Source organism: Pleurodeles waltl, chromosome 6 (genome assembly GCF_031143425.1).
Source record: "Pleurodeles waltl isolate 20211129_DDA chromosome 6, aPleWal1.hap1.20221129, whole genome shotgun sequence".
NCBI classification, from domain to species: Eukaryota; Metazoa; Chordata; class Amphibia; order Caudata; family Salamandridae; genus Pleurodeles; species Pleurodeles waltl.
Window position 1 is genome coordinate 55,614,962 of NC_090445.1, and position 16,731 is coordinate 55,631,692.

A 16,731-nucleotide genomic window follows, 5' to 3' on the forward strand; every position below is an offset into this window, starting at 1 on the left:
AAAGATGGAGGTACAAAGTAAAGAGGCACAAATTAAATGGGGAGCTGGGTCCAGGGGGAGGCAGGAGGAGAAAAAGCATGGAAGAGGGTTGGGGGCCTGGGGGGGAGAGATGGAGGCACAAAGTAAAGAGGCACAAAATAAGTGGGTAGCTGGGACCCAGGCACCTGCTAAATGGGGTCGCGCAGCGGTCACCCTTAAGTAGATCCTGTGAATGGTGGAGTGCAGAGGGGTGGTGGACGGGGCTAAGGGGAGGAGGGATGAAGACGTGGAAAGACTCAGGAGAATGACATGGGAAAGGAAATAAGCAGTGTGGGAGGCGGGAGGAGGTAAAGCACGGGAGGAGGTTGGGGAAAGATGGAAGCACAAAGCAAAGAGGCACAAAGCCAAGAGGCACAAAGCTAAGGTGAAGAATGAGGGAAATTGGCACAAGTGATGGAAACAACTGAGAAAAAAAGGCCCAAAACAAAGGCAAAGTGTGAGAGAGAAAGAGGCACATAGCAAAGCCAAAGAGTGAGAGAAAGAGGCAGAAAGTAAAGGCAAAGAGTGAGGAAAAGAGGAAAAGGAGTGTGAAAGAAAGGCAGAAGAAGGCACAAAGGCATGGAGAGTGGCAGCTGCGAGGCTGGGTCCGTAAGGGCCTTAAACTGGTCAGAGGACCAGTCCCAGGTTAGTGAGGAGCGGGGACCTAAGAAAATAGAAAGGGGCATCTAAATCTAACCAGCACAGCAATGCACGATTAAAACATTCAATTCATGGTAAGATGCAACACTCCCCATGGGTAGCAGGGCAAGAAGACTAATCAGGATGGAGCATTCTATGATATCTAGTGTCAAAGCACTTCCCAGGCATCACACAATGGATGCTTTCTGAAATACGGCCTTCAAGAGCGATCTTTTAGCAGGATGACATCACAGTCAGCCTGTCCTCAGCACAGGTGGAGTGATTCATTATTCATCTTTAAGTGAAACGAACAGAGATTAACAATTCTCACAGAAACTAAAACATTTTGCAACAATCTAATTAATGTAAAATACTGCAGCTTGGCTCCTGAAAAAAAGGAAAGCGCAAAAAGAAAATAGCAGCCAAAAGTGTACTTTCATGAAAGCGTACATCATTTAAACTGAAGCCTCTAGTAACTGTGGTGAACTTAAATGAACATCACACTCTATATAGGCGTGTGCATATAATGTGAAGATTGTATATGTTATGTAAAATGAAAAATAGTGACAAAGCATCCCCAATTGTGGCTCCCTACTAGCCTGTTGACCATCAGTACGGAGGTGGGCTTCTCCTACGCTCTCAAAACAGGATCCAGCAATCCTTCATTAAAGCCCAGAAAGGGTTCTGATGTGGGTATAGTTGGGAGGAGCACCTCAGTGAGGACATTATCCTGAACCTTCTCTGATGGTAGCTGCAGTTCCTGTATCTCTGCTGCTTTCTTGACCACAGAATGGAACGACATTACCTCTGGGGTGAGATGTACTGCTGGGAATTCCATGTTAATTTCGAGGCAGAGTCCAATCCACTGGATAATTAAAGTTCTTCCACTTTGCCACCACGAGCTTAAATGTTGAGACAATCAAAATCAGAACCAAAAATGTAATGGATCCTCTGTCTATACCCTTCTTCCTCCAGTTGTCTCTTATTATGCTGTGGCAGGTGCCTTACAGCTTTGGCAAGGTCACCTGATACTACGTCCGGCATTGACACAAAGCCAGCGCTACCTACCGCAAATGTGAAAGATTTGACGTTTCTGTACCCAGCCTAACTCCTGGGATAAATCTACAAGTGAGTAATCTGCAGGTAGAAGTATCTATCAGAATGATCCATTTTGGTGAAATAATTGGTTACTACTATAATGTGCGAGTCCTTTGTAACATGAGCGGTTAAACAATAAAATCCATAGACATTCTTGACCCAGGTTGTGAGGGCACTGGAAAAGGTTATACAAATCCTATAGTCTTGGCATTTGTCTGTCTTAGCCTGAACACCAAAGAAACATTGACTGATATACTGTTGAATAGACTTTGAAGTGCTAGGCCACCAAAAATTTCTTTACAATAAATCTTTCATCTTTCTTTGTTCTGGATGCCCTACAATAGATGACGCCTGGCACAATTCCATGTTGCTGCAAATTTGGATGAGGAAATATAGCACGTTTTCCCACCCTCTTCCAATTGCCTAAATTATTTTGTAGCCATTGTTCTCCTTTTAACTCTTATTGTCTGCCTTGTGTTTGCTTTAAAAACACAGTGATTATATCAGAGTCCTGTGACATGGTTGTTGAGATATTAGAAGCAGGTATCAATTCTTCCTGTTCTTCTAATAATCTTGAGAGAGTATCCCCCCTGCCAAGCTGATTCTTTGGTCTGCATGCGATTGTATACTGAAATTTAGAGGAAACAAACAAAAAAAGTCTGTCACATCTCACATTTGGACATTTCACTGACTTTATCTACAGTAGTTTTTATGGTCCATCAAAACACTAATAGCATGTAATGGCCTTTCTAAATTGTGTCACCAATGTGTAAAGGCTTCCTTAATAACGAGCAGCTCCCTATTGTAGAAGTCATACTTCCTTTCTGAAGTGGAAAGGGTTCTTGATAAGTAAGCAACCAGATGTACTGCCTTTAAGCTTGACTTTCACCTGTTCCTTAAAGAAAATCTTTTCTTCCAAAAGAGGGCACCTTTTTAGGAAATGTCTTTTACAGTCACAGTATAGAGTTGCTATAGAGTTGCTCTTTGAAGTGACATTCCTTTTCTTCTGCCGATAGTGACCTCTGCACTCCTAATTGCACCATTGGAACATACCTGTATTGCTGTCACATTCCCTTTTGTGTTTTGCCCATCTGAGCATACAGTATGGGGCTTCAGGCACATCCTAACACAAAGGTGCTCCCTTCTTTACCAGGGATTAATATGGCAATATGTGTTTTTTGAGAATAAAATGCATTTCAGTTTGTCCTGATGTGTGTTTATTTGAATTATTTGGATATCTTTCTCACTTTTAGCTTCTTTGGAAATGTTCTTTGCATCACAAAGTAATAAAAGCTAAGTGTTATTTTTCTTATTACTGAGCCCATTGTTTTTCTTGTCTTTGTAGTAAACTCTTACTTGGACAGTGTCACATTGCATTCTCACTTTCAGTTCATATCTCACACAACATCCCCACTTGTGTGGCTGGGCTTAGCATCTGCAACAGGAATGGATGAAAATGGTGACCATATGAAGCATTATGGTCTTAGCACGATTCCCAGTTTGGTCCGTTCTTGTCTCAGGTAATAGGCTCAGGGTGGGGCACCATTTTTATCAGGGAAGTGTGTGAATGCTGGCTGGTAGGAATCTTGCTGATTCAGATGAGCCATAGGATCACACTTCCATCAACTCAACAATTCACAGATAACTCACTGGTCCTGTTGCTACAATACACTATCTGTAGCACACTTCCCTGATGCTTCTTTTCCCTCCATTGGTAGCACAATTCAAACTGTGATCTCACACCACTTTATTCTCTTTCACTTTCCATAGATTCCAAACTCACACACCTTATACAACTCTCCTATCCAAAAACAGGGTAATTTATAGGCCATAACAGCCACTTACTGTAACATTAACCTATGAGTGTATTCTTCATAGTACGCAACTGTGCCCTTGCCCTGCACTCAACCCTCCAGCATAAAAAATTCTTCCTTAAATCGGTTTCATTAGTAATCAAATATGTATTTACCTTTTAATTCCAGAAGCTTATCCAGCAAGGAGGCATGTTTTCTGCTCTGCAGAGTCTGCTGCACAACAGCATCTTCCTGGGGTTTCTCGGCTTTCATTTGATCACACCTGCCGATTATAAAACAATATTGTACATGAACTCTGCTTTTTAGTGACCCAGATGTCAGCAGTAGGTGACAAATTATGTGAAATTTTTTACAGCCTAACGCAGAAAACTGCACTGAAACGTATTTTAAAAGTGCTCCTGTTTTCATTTGTGGTGGTCACAATTGTCTCTACCGGATTTAACAATGTGCTAATAAGATTTAAATAATGCCAAAGTGTATTTATCTAATGTGATGCATTAACAAAGTTTTACAGTGTAAATGAAATTTTCTGTTCCCATGAATAGGTTCTTTGTTCGATTGTACAGAAGCTTTTTGTTTAGTGACCTTGGTACGGAACAATTAGGTCTGTGGACTTAACGTGAAATAATTAGTTTCAATTGGCATACAGATTCACATGGAACTGAGATGAGCATATTGCAGACCCTGAGAAGAAATTGGAATGTAACAATGTTTTGATTGGACAATGCCTTTTTTTGTCTGATATGGTGCCACTGGATCAAAGAACAAGAGGATAATGTGCATTTTTAATAGTGATGGACTTCATACATTTTCATCAGTCTTTTCTTGGCTCTTGAGACCCCTAGACTCTGTGTAGTCTCTATGCACCTTTCCTGATGATGCTTTGGACTGGGTTTGCTTCTGATCTTTTTGTTTTGCTGATGAAGAATCCTTGAATGCTGTCCCTTGGACAGGTATATCTCTGGGCTGATTTCCAATTCCCTTGACATGTCACTTTTTTTTCTAGATTAGAAGCTAACATGCTGACACTCACGCTCTCTTTATTTTTCTAGTTAGTATTCCCTGGAGATATTCTTTTCCAATTTATTTTTGTCTCATTTTGAATCTTGCCCAGATGTGTCAGCCCGTCCCCAGAAATGCATCAACTAATTTGGTTAGTTGTAGGGATAAACCATGTGCTGCCCTGTATATGTATACTCTGCTTAATTGAGCTTGACAAATGCTAATGCAGTCTGACCAGAGATATATTTTTGTGTCTTATATAATTTCCTTAATGATATGCATTCTTCTTCTTCAATGCTTAATTATGTTGATGCTATTTCGATTAAACGTTTTTGCCGCTTCGGTCAGCCTATGGTGTTGATAAATCTTTATAATTTGCGCACAGTCTTCATGACACTAACTTTGTGGTTATAAAATTAAGCTTTGAAAAGTTTCATTGATTGGCATTTCTCCCGTGGCCAGATTGGTCATGGTGTCTTGATTGTTGGGATGGTGCTAAAGTAATTGTGGATGGTTCACTACACTACTTTATGGGTCAAAAGGTCAATCGACCTCAGTAAAGCGTTTAATTCCTGTGAAGGATAAAAACGAGCTTGCAGTTTTGGCAGCAGAGTGATGGTTTCGTCCCATAAGAGGGGGAACCACATTTTAAGTTAATGTCAGGGAATTGGGATTCACAGTTAGGTTACTGGTTCATCCCATAAGAAGGGGAACCATATTTTATATACTGATAGGGAGTTGACATGTCATTGCGCTTTCCAAATTTTGTCTAACCTATAACTTATCCCATGGTCCGTGTTCCAGAGATTGATGAAGTTCCAGCGATGTGCCTTCAAGTGACGTGCTATGTAAGCAACAGTAAGGATTTGCGTTTGTGTTCTGTTTTCTTGAAGACTGCCGTGAAGTGTGATGTTGTGAAGTGTTTTGTGGAGAGCCGAGTTACCAGATGGAGTGAGAATGTTTCCAGCTATCACAGAGGAAGATGATGGGAGTAAAAAACTTAAAACAAGAAAGAAACAGACAGCTAAAGCAGAGCAGATGAGGGTAAAAGGACAGCTACACATGAAAGTGAATCAGATGATGAGTTCATAAACCAGCTTTTAATGAATCGTCCCCCACTGTATCATTCAGGTGAGGAAGCAGTGCAGAATGTAGCCCCGAATGTGCCTACTGCTCCAGTTACACAGAGCCCAATTCAGATAGTTCCAAGTACACCTGCAAACTCAGTGAGAAGTGACCATGGTTTGTCCACCAGTTCTGACTGTAAATACAGCTCAGTACATTACACGCCGAGTTACTAATCAGGTAATGCCAAGTTCTAATGTGAACCAGATGGTGCAGACACCTATTGTGACTACACCTATGCAGAATTGTAATCAGAATCGGACTATGCCCATGTATACACCGCTGCAGAATGTGTCAAATGCTATCCCCAAGTCAAACAGGAGAGACTTTCAGTACTCTTTTAACAGGTAAGAGTACTGGAATGCAAATTCCACAGAATCAGACGGGACACATTTGACCGGATGCATAACCAGTTTCCATGACTATAGGTCCAGTTGTTCCATCGTATGCTTCAGGCAACCCAGTCAACGAAATAAGTAGCTGCAGGGATGTCGGCATGTGATATGCAGAGACTGTTATATTCAAACAATTTGGAGATGGAGAGGAAAACTTCTCATATTCAACCATTGATCTCTACACAAATTGCAGACCCTAACTGGATGTGAAATCAAGCAGGACCAATATTAGATGCAAGATGCCCTCAGGGAACTCCACTTCCTTACATGCTCACACTAGATCAAATTATGAGTGTACATTGCAGGACTCCGCAAAATATGCCCCAGAGAAACATTATCTGTTCGCAATGATTTTCAGTGCTGATTGGTTAGACAATCTGAGCCCAAAAGAAGCAACAGGTGAAACAAATGGTAATGTTAGAACAGCAGAGACACCCTTGAGGGACAGAACAGTCCCAGAATGTGTCCAGATTAAAATTAGAATTAAATGAATTAATTATGGGAATGCTTGCGATGGAGCAATTAGACACAAACACAGAAGAATAATTGAGCTTCATGTGCAAAGCTGTTACACAACTAGCAGAACTGACTTCTGAGAAATTAGCAGAATTGGCTGGAAAATATGAGGTAGATTTAGAAAAATCAAAACCCTTAAGAAGAAGTTACAGATTAGAGTTCAGTACCAAAGACACAGCAAACATGAGATCGCCCAAAATGAAAATGCACAATAAGAAAGTAATTACATACATACAAACATGGGGTGCCTTAGATAAATGGTAAGGCTGATGGGCTAAGAAAATAGGTCAAAAGAAAGCAAATCAGAATCTGCCTCTGGCTGGAGCAAATCAAGCTGATGAAAATGTACAAATGATGCCAATGAGAGGAAGTCCAGGTGGACGTTATGTACATGTCCCATGGAGCAGAAGTGACATACTTTCATTAACAAGTAATTACCCAAGATTGAGGGAGAAGCCAGGAGAGTGATGTAAGCAGACAGTGAGATTTATGAAACTTTCAACATGCCTGTGGGAGGATTTGAACACAGTGTTTGAAATTGTGGTTCCAGTTGATTTGTGGGTGGAGTACGAGCGAAGTGTTGATTGGCTGGATCGTGAACCAGTAACAGATGCACCATTTAAAGAGATGATGAAAGGGTATTATAAAGTGATTGAATTACTGAAAAACAAATGTTCCCAGAAAGATATTGACAGAACAGCACAGGAAACAAAAGTCTCAATTCATGCCTATTATGAGAGATTGTTGCAAGCCAGTAAAAATAACAGTGAAGCCAAATACAATCTATCATATGATAATGCCTTATGACATGACCCCAGAAGTAATTGCAAGGAATGACTCTCGTAATTGAAAATGTAATTGAACAAAGTGTTCTAAAAGATAACTTTGGAAGCCTATGTAATTCACAACTGCAAAGCCCAATAGAAAATACTGCCTAGTTCAGGATTTGAGAAAAGTGAACAAGACTTGTGTCAGGAATTTTCTTCATTTCTTGCCTGAGGACAGCCAGTTCTTAATTACTTTTAAATTCGGAAGCCGTGTTTTTTTTCCTCGGTGTCATACGCCTCAAGGGTATACGAAGAACACCATACATTTTTAATCAGATTTTGAAAAAGAATTTGGAGCCCCTTAAAATGCCTTTTCATTTCATTTTGGTGCAATACACTGATTATTTGATGATTGCATCAAACACACGTGAAGCCTGTAGGAGAGATAAGATTGCCCTGTTAAATCATTTAGGAGAAAATGGACATAAAGTTTCCCCAGCAAAGCTGCAGTATTGCCAAAAAGAAGTAAAATACTTAGGTCACCACATAAAGAAGGTGTCCCAAAACAGAATTTCAGTAATCATGCAGATAAACCCACCAGTGACACAGAAAGATGTCAGAATGTTGTTGGGAATGGTTGGCTATTGCTGCCAGTGGATTCCAAATTTTTCCCTTTTGTCCAAGCCTTTACTGAAGCTGATGCACAAGGATGTGTCTGATCTGGTACCATTTGATGCATGCATGTAAGCCTTCTCTCAGCTGAAAGGAAGCCTGTGCCGAGCCCCAGCATGTATATCCGTGTTTTGTTGCGAAAGAGATGGTTGTGCGCTTTCTGTTTTGATGCAATTACATGGAGATGCCAACAGGCCTTTGGCTTATTTTTCAGCCACACTTGATCATGTAGCTGCTGAATTGTCCAGCTGTATAAAAGCTGTTGCAGTTGTGGGTGTCAGCATTGGACAACTCGAAGGCATTCTCATGGTTCATCCCCTGAATGTTTTCATTCCCCATTCTGTTGAAGTTCTTTTGACCCGAATGAAGACCCATTACCTTACCCATGCTTGTTTAACTCGCTATGAGCAGGTTATTTTGAGATCCCACAATGTTAACACCAAAAGATGTAATGTCCTGAATGTGGCAACGCTTTTACCAATTACTGCTGACAATATAAATGAGCGTGAGAATGAGGTAGAGCATGACTGTGTTGGTGTGACTGAACTGTGCACCTTACCATGACCCGATATTCAAGATACCCCACTAGATAAAAAATTACTAGGTCATGTTCTTTGATGGTTCCTGTTTAAGAGAAATTGTTGGAACTGTGAGATCTGGTTATGTGGTTTGCACAGTCTCAGGAGTGATGGAAGCTTCATGTCTTCAAGGAATCTTTTCTGCCCAAGACGCCGAATTGGTTGCTCTTACTAGAGCATGCTGTGGTACAGAACAGCATAAAGTGCCCATTTTCACTGACACCCACTATGGTTTTGGTGTGGTGATGACTTAGAACATTTTTGGTCCGAGAAAGGCTGTATGACCTCTTCTGGTTCACCTATCCGAAACAGTGACAGGGTTTACCAATTATTGAAAGCATTACAACTGCCAGTGAAAATTGCAGTTGTTAATTGTGTAGAACATCAAAAGTCAAATGATTACATCTCGTTAGGCAATGCATATGCTGACGAAGTGGCATGTTATTGTGCTCTCCATGGCACATCCTTTAATGAGGAATGGAGAGATGGAAGCAGCACCACTGAGACAAATCAAAGTTTCTTTATGACATCAATTGATACTTGGGAAGAAGTCAAAAGGTTGCAAGAAGAAGTTAAAGAAGAAGAACAAAGGGGTTGGAGTAGAGCAGGTTGTGTTCAGAGAGATGAGGATTATGTTTTAGTTTGCAGTGAGGGAAAATCAATGTTGACCAATAGCTTGTTGCCTTCGATGGCTAGGTACTGTCATGGACAAGCACACATAGGCAGAGATGCAATGATCAGAACATTCAAACAAACATGGTACAACCCCTGATTCAGATTGGTTTCAGAAGCAGTGTGTCTTAGATGTGTAACATGTCAACAAATTAATGTAGGGAAATCCACTGTGGTCAATCTGAGTCACATATGTAAGTCAGGAGGTCCTTTCAACAGAATGCAACTTGATTTAATTGCAATGCCTGTGGATTGAGGTATGTTTTGGTGGTGGTGTGTCTCTTCTCACATTGTATTGATGCTTACCAAACTCATAGAAGTGACAGCATTGTAGTGGCAAAGCTGCTTTTGAGGGAATAGATACCTCGATTTGGATTTCTGACTTCTTTGGAATCAGACGAGGAAGTAATTTCAATAATGAGATCATAAAACTGTTGTGTGAAGCTCTACAAGCTGAGCAAAGATTGCCCTGCAGTTATAGACCAGAAGCCTCAGGATTAGTCGAGCAGATGAATGCAAATTTGAAATCTCGACTGGCGAAAGTGTGTGAATCTACAACGCTGAAAAGCATGCACAGCACACCCGACAGAAAGATAAGATTGCCCCCTCAGAGGTCATTTTAGGACATGCAATGAGGTTGCCAGCTGCACCTCCAAATGTACCTGTTAACATTACAGATGAATTAGTGAAAGATTATTGGAAGGGACTAGCTGATATGGTTTGCTCTTTGTCTCATCAGGTTGAAGACGTGCCTGCTCAACCCCAAAAGAATAGTTCCGAAACCTGAGTCCTGGAAACTCCTGTAGCTCAGAGAACGCTGAAATCCCAGTTGTGCCTGAGAAAAAAATTGAGGTCAGATACTAGTGGCCCTTGAAAAGTTCAGACCCAATAGTAAATATCCCTTCTTTTACTGCTGATGGAACTGAAGAATTTGATCAAAGTGACAGTGAAAGAGGTGCAGCAAGGGGGTCAAAAAAAAAAAAAAGACTGCACAGTCAAAAATACTCAGCTACAGTAATTACTTATTATGCAGCTGATGACTGGGAGAAGGAGTTCATTGTCTTTTGCATTGACAATTTAAATTCAGCTGAACATTTTGGAACTTGAAATTGCTTTAGAACGGAACTTTGAAATCTCATTCTGCTTGATGAACAGAGGCATTATTTGATGGAAGTGCTAATCAGTAATTACCACATGGTTTATTATTAGAGACATTTGGGCCCTCATTATGACATTGGTGGTAAAACACTTACCGCCATGCTGACTGCCACCAACATACCGCCGCCATGGTGGATATCCATTCACCATATTATGACACACACACCAATCCATCACTATTCAGCCACAGACACAAATTTGCCATACCGAAGGTCAGTGATAAACTGGCGGTATCCAGACCCACACCGTTACGCCTACAGCCCAATGCCCATCACATTATGACCCACAAATCACCACGGCATACATTCAATGGCGGTAAACCGTTGGCAGTACATACCGCTGCCGCTCACAATACACACAGACATACAAAACAACATCACACTGGACAATTCAAACAACACACACCTGACACCCATACACACACCACACCCACATCACTATGAAAAACACACCCACATTACCCACAACCCTTTACCATTACACACCATTGGCACGAGACAGACACAAAGAATACAGACAAAACCAGAGCCACACACCACCTACACCTATACACCACCCACGCACCCCATATCACACACCCCAACACATCACCCTACACACCCTCTCCTACACAACTCACACCACACCCATGGCACCACAAAGACACCCCAGATTCTCAAAGGAGGAGCTAAGGGTCATGGTGGAGAAAATCATCATGGTAGAGCCACAGCTATTTGGAGCACAGGTACAGCAGATATCCATTGCTAGGAAGATGGAGCTATGGCGGAGGATCGTGGACAGGGTCAACGCCGTGGGACAGCAGCCCAGAACAGGGGACGACATCAGGAAGAGGTGGAACGACCTAAGGGGGAAAGGTACGTCCCATTGCAGCAAGACACCAAGTCGCTGTACAGAGGACTGGCGGTGGACCCCCACCTCCTCCCCCACAAATAACATGGGAGGAGCAAGTCTTGGCAATCATGCATCCTGAGGGCCAGGCCGGAGTAGCAGGTGTACTGGACTCTGGTAAGTCAACTCTATACTACTATCACCCTCCTACCTGCATGCCATCACATACCCCCACCCTCACCCTCACTCCCATCACTCCACCACCTCCCACACACCGCACCATCAAATCTCACTCAAACAATGCCAAGCCCTGCATGCCATACCAATGCATGGACACTAGTCACAGACCTGCATGGACACCTATCACTAAAGCATGCACACTAGAGAGAACTAATCATCCCACCATACACCAACGTACACAAGTGAAAGCTGCCAGGGCAAATACAAACAAAGAGGGCAAGCCACCGATGCACAATATGTCACACACAGTAACAATAACACTGCATTTACATCCCCACAGGTACCCCAGCCAGTCTCAACAGAGAAGAGGTGCTAGCACTTTCCAGTCCCCCACACAGAAGAGGCCCACAGTGATGACAGCAACTCTGGTCGCCTGGATCAGGATGACCAACCTGGCCCATGAGGGACCTCTGGACAGCCAGTTACCAGCAGAGCACACACCTCACTTGCAGACAACTCTACAACAGCCATGCACACATCCCCTGTGTTCTCTCCCACTGTGTCTGCCACCCCCTCCCAAAGCACACAAACGCAAGCACTCAGACACCCAACAGCCATCCATCTCACAACAGCATCCAGCCCATGCACCTGCACCCAAACACAGCAGACACCTCCTACAACCACTCCCTCTTCCTCTACTCCAAAACCTTCTCCCTCTTCCCGCCCCAATGTCCCTTAGAAGCTTTTCCTCTCCACCATTGACCTCTTCCCTACCCCTCACCTCCGTCCTTCACATCTGGCCAGAGTGGCAAAAACCCAGGCAAGCACCTCAGCCACCAAGTCCACGGGCCCAGTAGTCTCCACACCCACTAGTGGTGGGAAAGGATCCAAGGCACCAGCTAGCCTCAAAGAAAGTGTGCCTGCCCAAGCTGCTGCCCGGAAGGGCAAGGAGCCTGCCCCAGCTGCTGCCCAGAAGGGCAAGGAGCCTGCCCCAGCTGCTGCCCGGAAGAGCAAGGAGCCTGCCGCAAGTGCTGCCCGGAAGGGCAAGGGGCCTGCACCACCAACCATGGTTGTGCAGCCATCATAGGCTGCAGGGGATGGGCTGGAGCCTACCGCTCACCCCCAGCAGCAGCACCACCACCACCAGCAGTGGGCAGCCGTCTGAGGCTGCAGGGGATAGGCTGGAGCATCCCCCACCAGCAGCATCACCACCACCAGCAGTGGGCAGCCGTCTGAGGCTGCAGGGGATGGGCTGGAGCCTCCCCCCACCAGCAGCACCACTGAGCAGCCGTCACCGCCGGCAGACAATATGTAGTCCTGCCTCCATGGGCTGCTGTGCGGCCTGCCCCCTACAAATCCTGTAGGAATGACACCCACCTGAGAGGCTGTGCCCTTGCACTCCCCAGGATCAAGAGCACAGGGCATGATGCCCCCTCCAGAACCAGTGGGTAAGACACCCACCAACCCCAGCCTCCCCAGGATCAAGAGCACAGGGCACGATGCCCCCTCCAGAACCAGTGGGTAAGACACCCACCAACCCCAGCTTCCCCAGGAACAAGAGCACAGGGCACGATGCCCCCTCCAGAACCAGTGGGTAAGACACCCACCTGAGAGACTGTGGCTTTGCATTCCCCAGGACCAAGCACAGAGCATGTTGCTCCCTCCAGAGCAGGTGGGCAAGTCACCCACTTGGGAAACTGTGGCCGTGCACTCCCGAGGACCAAGCACAGGGCATGTTGCCCCCTCCAGAGCATGTGGGCAAGTCACCCACTTGAGAGACTGTGGCCTTGCACTCCCCAGGGCAGAGCACAGGGCATGTTGCCCCCTCCAGAACCAGTGGTTTTGTTCCATCTGCCGGCTGATGTGCCCCCAGTTCCCTGCACCCATGAGGTGCCTGCCTATTTTCCAACTGATGCCCCTGCAGTGTTCTCTCCGTGTTGGTGCAGGTGACAAGTGGGGCCTTGGTCTTTGGCCTGTGGCCCACGCACAATGAGGACTGGGCAGTGTCCCTTGAACTGTACATATGTATGTACCATGAGATTGACTTTTCGTATTTCTACTGTGTTGTTATTATTACAGTCACTTTATCACATTCCTGTAGTCCTTGCATTATTCCTCAGGGGTACGGGGTAAATATGTTTCATTACTGCAGCTGATTGTGTGTGTGGTGTTGGGGGTGGAGGAGGTGTGTTGTGTGTGTGTGTGTCACTCTTTGCTCCCTTCCTCCCTTGAGTGCTAGGTGGCTGTACTCACTGTGGTCGTCTTCGCCGGCGTTGGGATGTATAATATCATAGGGAATATTTGAAGTTCGGGCTCCATGGCGGTGTGGTTCTTCTCTGTGTCTCCAAAGGTGAGTCCTTTCCCTTCTGTGATGTGTTTCCGCCAGGCTTTTGATGTCGTTGGTACCACCCCGGAAAAGGTGGCGGTTTCCAGGGTCTTAATATGGTGGGCGGAACAATGACTTCCGCCTGACTGTAGGCGGCTACCACTGTGGTGGCTGTTGTATCCGCCATGGCAGTCGGTGTGGTAAAGAGGCTATCTATCTGAGTTCTCACCGCCATGGTCATAATTTGGCGGTAGTTACCACCAGCCTGTTGGCGGTATTACCGCCACTTTATCACCGACCGCCAGGGTTGTAATGAGGGCCATGAACATTTAGTAGTGATTTGAACATGTGCAAATAGAAAATCTTCATGAACTTGCTAAAAGGTTTAGGGCCAGATGTACCAAACTTTTTGCACGTCGTAAACAGCGAATTTCGCTGTTTGCGACGTGCAAAAAGCACATCGCGATGCCCAAGCCCCGTTTTGCGAGTCGGTAACCTGGTTACCGACTCGCAAAACAGGACTGCGAGTCGCAATTAGGAAGGGGTGTTCCCCTTCCTAATTGCGAGTTGCAGCACGATGTTGTATTGCTGTGTGACCACGAACGCGGTCGCAAAGCAATCGCAGTTACCACCAGTGTCACACTGGTGGTAACCCATTCGCAAAAGGGAAGGGGTCCCCATTGGACCCCTTCCCCTTTGTGAATGGTATGGAAAACTTTTTTTCAGAGCAGGCAGTGGTCCTATGGACCACTGCCTGCTCTGAAAAAATGAAACGAAAACGTTTAATTTATTCATTTTGTAATGCATCTCGTTTTCCTTTAAGGAAAACTGGCTGCATTACAAAAAAAAAAGAAAAAACCTGCTTTATTTAAAAGCAGTCACAGACATGGTGGTCTGCTGTCTCCAGCAGGCCACCATTCCTGTGAGTGCCGCCACTCGCAGGGGGGGCGCAAATTGCGACCCACCTCATTAATAATTAGAATTTTGCTACATCTGGCCCTTAGATCTTTGCAAATAACTGCAAAGATTTTGAAAATAAATTTAGATTTTTTGGTTTTGCTTTGCTCATACAAACAAAAACAAAAGACGCTATGAAAACACTGACACTGTTTTTTTTTTATTTCAATATTTTGGTCTGAATCTAGACAGGCCATGAAATCTGATCAGGGTAAAGGGAGTAAATGTACGTAGGAATGTGTAGGATCAGCATATTAATATATGGATTGAGAGCATATTATTAATAACTGGATTGAGTCTGCCAGTGAAAGAAGAGGTTGAGAGCACAATTACATCGATGTTAGGAGATTCCAATACAGAAGAAGATCCCCTGTATGAGGATGAGAGAATGTTTCACATTGACGGTTCTAAGGGAGATTTGTCATACAATGTATATTATAAACCAATGTGTGAGTATATTGAAACAGTGAAAGTGCAGGATTGTTATGTTTGTACACAGATCCCTTCATCAGTTCATAAAAAAATCACATATCACAGTTTGCCACTAACATGGAATTTCTTGCAGTCTGTTACTAACACAGCTTTATGACCAGGAGTATATCCAATACTTCTATTCCAATTATGATCTTTTATGTGTTTTCTTTTGTGCCTATCAATCAGCACTTGAGTAGCATGGCTTAAGCAAAAAACATCAACATTGTGGGAGGGTTCTTTGAACCGACCCTGACTTTTGGATCCGCACACGTACACAAACAATTTAACCTGCATTCTTAGACCGGTAGAAAAGGAGTTCATTACACAAATAGATGACAGAAGAAAAGCAATAAAATCAAATATAGACAAGCATTTACAATGCAACGGGTCTCGCGTTTGCTCATGTTAGAGCTGATCGCGTTGTAAACTCCTAACCCGACTTTTCACCTATCGGGCAAAAGTGCATTTATGTACATAACCCGAAAAAGTGAAATTAACTATGTAAAGCGCTCGACTTCTGCCAAGCGAGATCGCGCTCGTAAATTAGAGAAAAAGAAGTCCACGAGCCCGATGGAAAACAGCGAGCCCCGCATGTTTCCTGTACTTGGTCGCTGCGCTCGAGGAGGGCTAGCCACCGGAAAAGGAATGAGTTATGCCTGCCTTCGACTAATGAAAGCAAGCAGATTTTATCAGGCAAGCCCACGAACCAATAAAAAACACTGATGTGAAGTTGACAGGGCTCCGAGCCCTTTTCTAAATACAAAAGAGTCTTGCTGCGATACGCATGCGCGAGCGCATGCAACGCAGGCTCGACCCTAAAAAGGAGTAGTTTTGCAAGACTGGCAAAGGATCCTGCACGTGCTACAGGTAGCAATACAGAAGGACACTTAGTTTTAGACTGGCAACACAAAAGTGAATGTAAATACATACCCAAGTCGCAGACAGACGCACATTTTGTAGGTTCTAGTGAATGTCGACATATCAACATAAATTTTTGTTTAAGAATGTCTGGACTTTCGTGTTAAATGGCCAACACCCCGCCATACCAGGTGTTTAATTTGTGGAAAGAATGCCTATTACTAGCTGTCGAACGACTGGTATGGTATATGTTACCTGGGAGTAGAATTTCTGAAAATGTATCAATCACATCTGGAGAGGGAAACCAAATTCCAGAGGTAAGAAAGGAGCTAGTGCTGCAGAGATTATTATAAGATATATTTGGTGCCATTAGTTGGAATAATCTTGAATGATATCAAGATTAGAAAGTGGTCAACAATAGTAGATAAAATGTCTACTGATAATGCTAGAGCTATGTTTTTAATGGATACGGAGATGGGTGCTGTGAGATCAATGGTTATGAAGTCATCCTGGGTTAGATATCTTATTGGCGAAAGGGGCAGGAGTCTGTAAACATTGGTGCACTTACATATCAGACATTAGTAAGGAGATAAGGAAGTTTATCATCACCATTCTGAAAAACGATGTGAAAGGATTAGCAGCCATTGGTGCCTG

The 16,731-nt window shown here is 43.9% G+C and overlaps 1 protein-coding gene across 1 annotated transcript in view; it reads right to left on the reverse strand.

Moving 5' to 3' along the window:
• LOC138299185 (E3 ubiquitin-protein ligase TRIM39-like) overlaps positions 1-16,731 on the reverse strand; it is a 182,115-nt gene that overhangs the window by 26,386 nt on the left and 138,998 nt on the right. Inside the window, exon 5 of the mRNA XM_069237280.1 lies at positions 3,725-3,831. Coding sequence (XP_069093381.1) covers positions 3,725-3,831 — 107 coding nt within the window. The remainder of the gene's footprint in view (positions 1-3,724; positions 3,832-16,731) is intronic.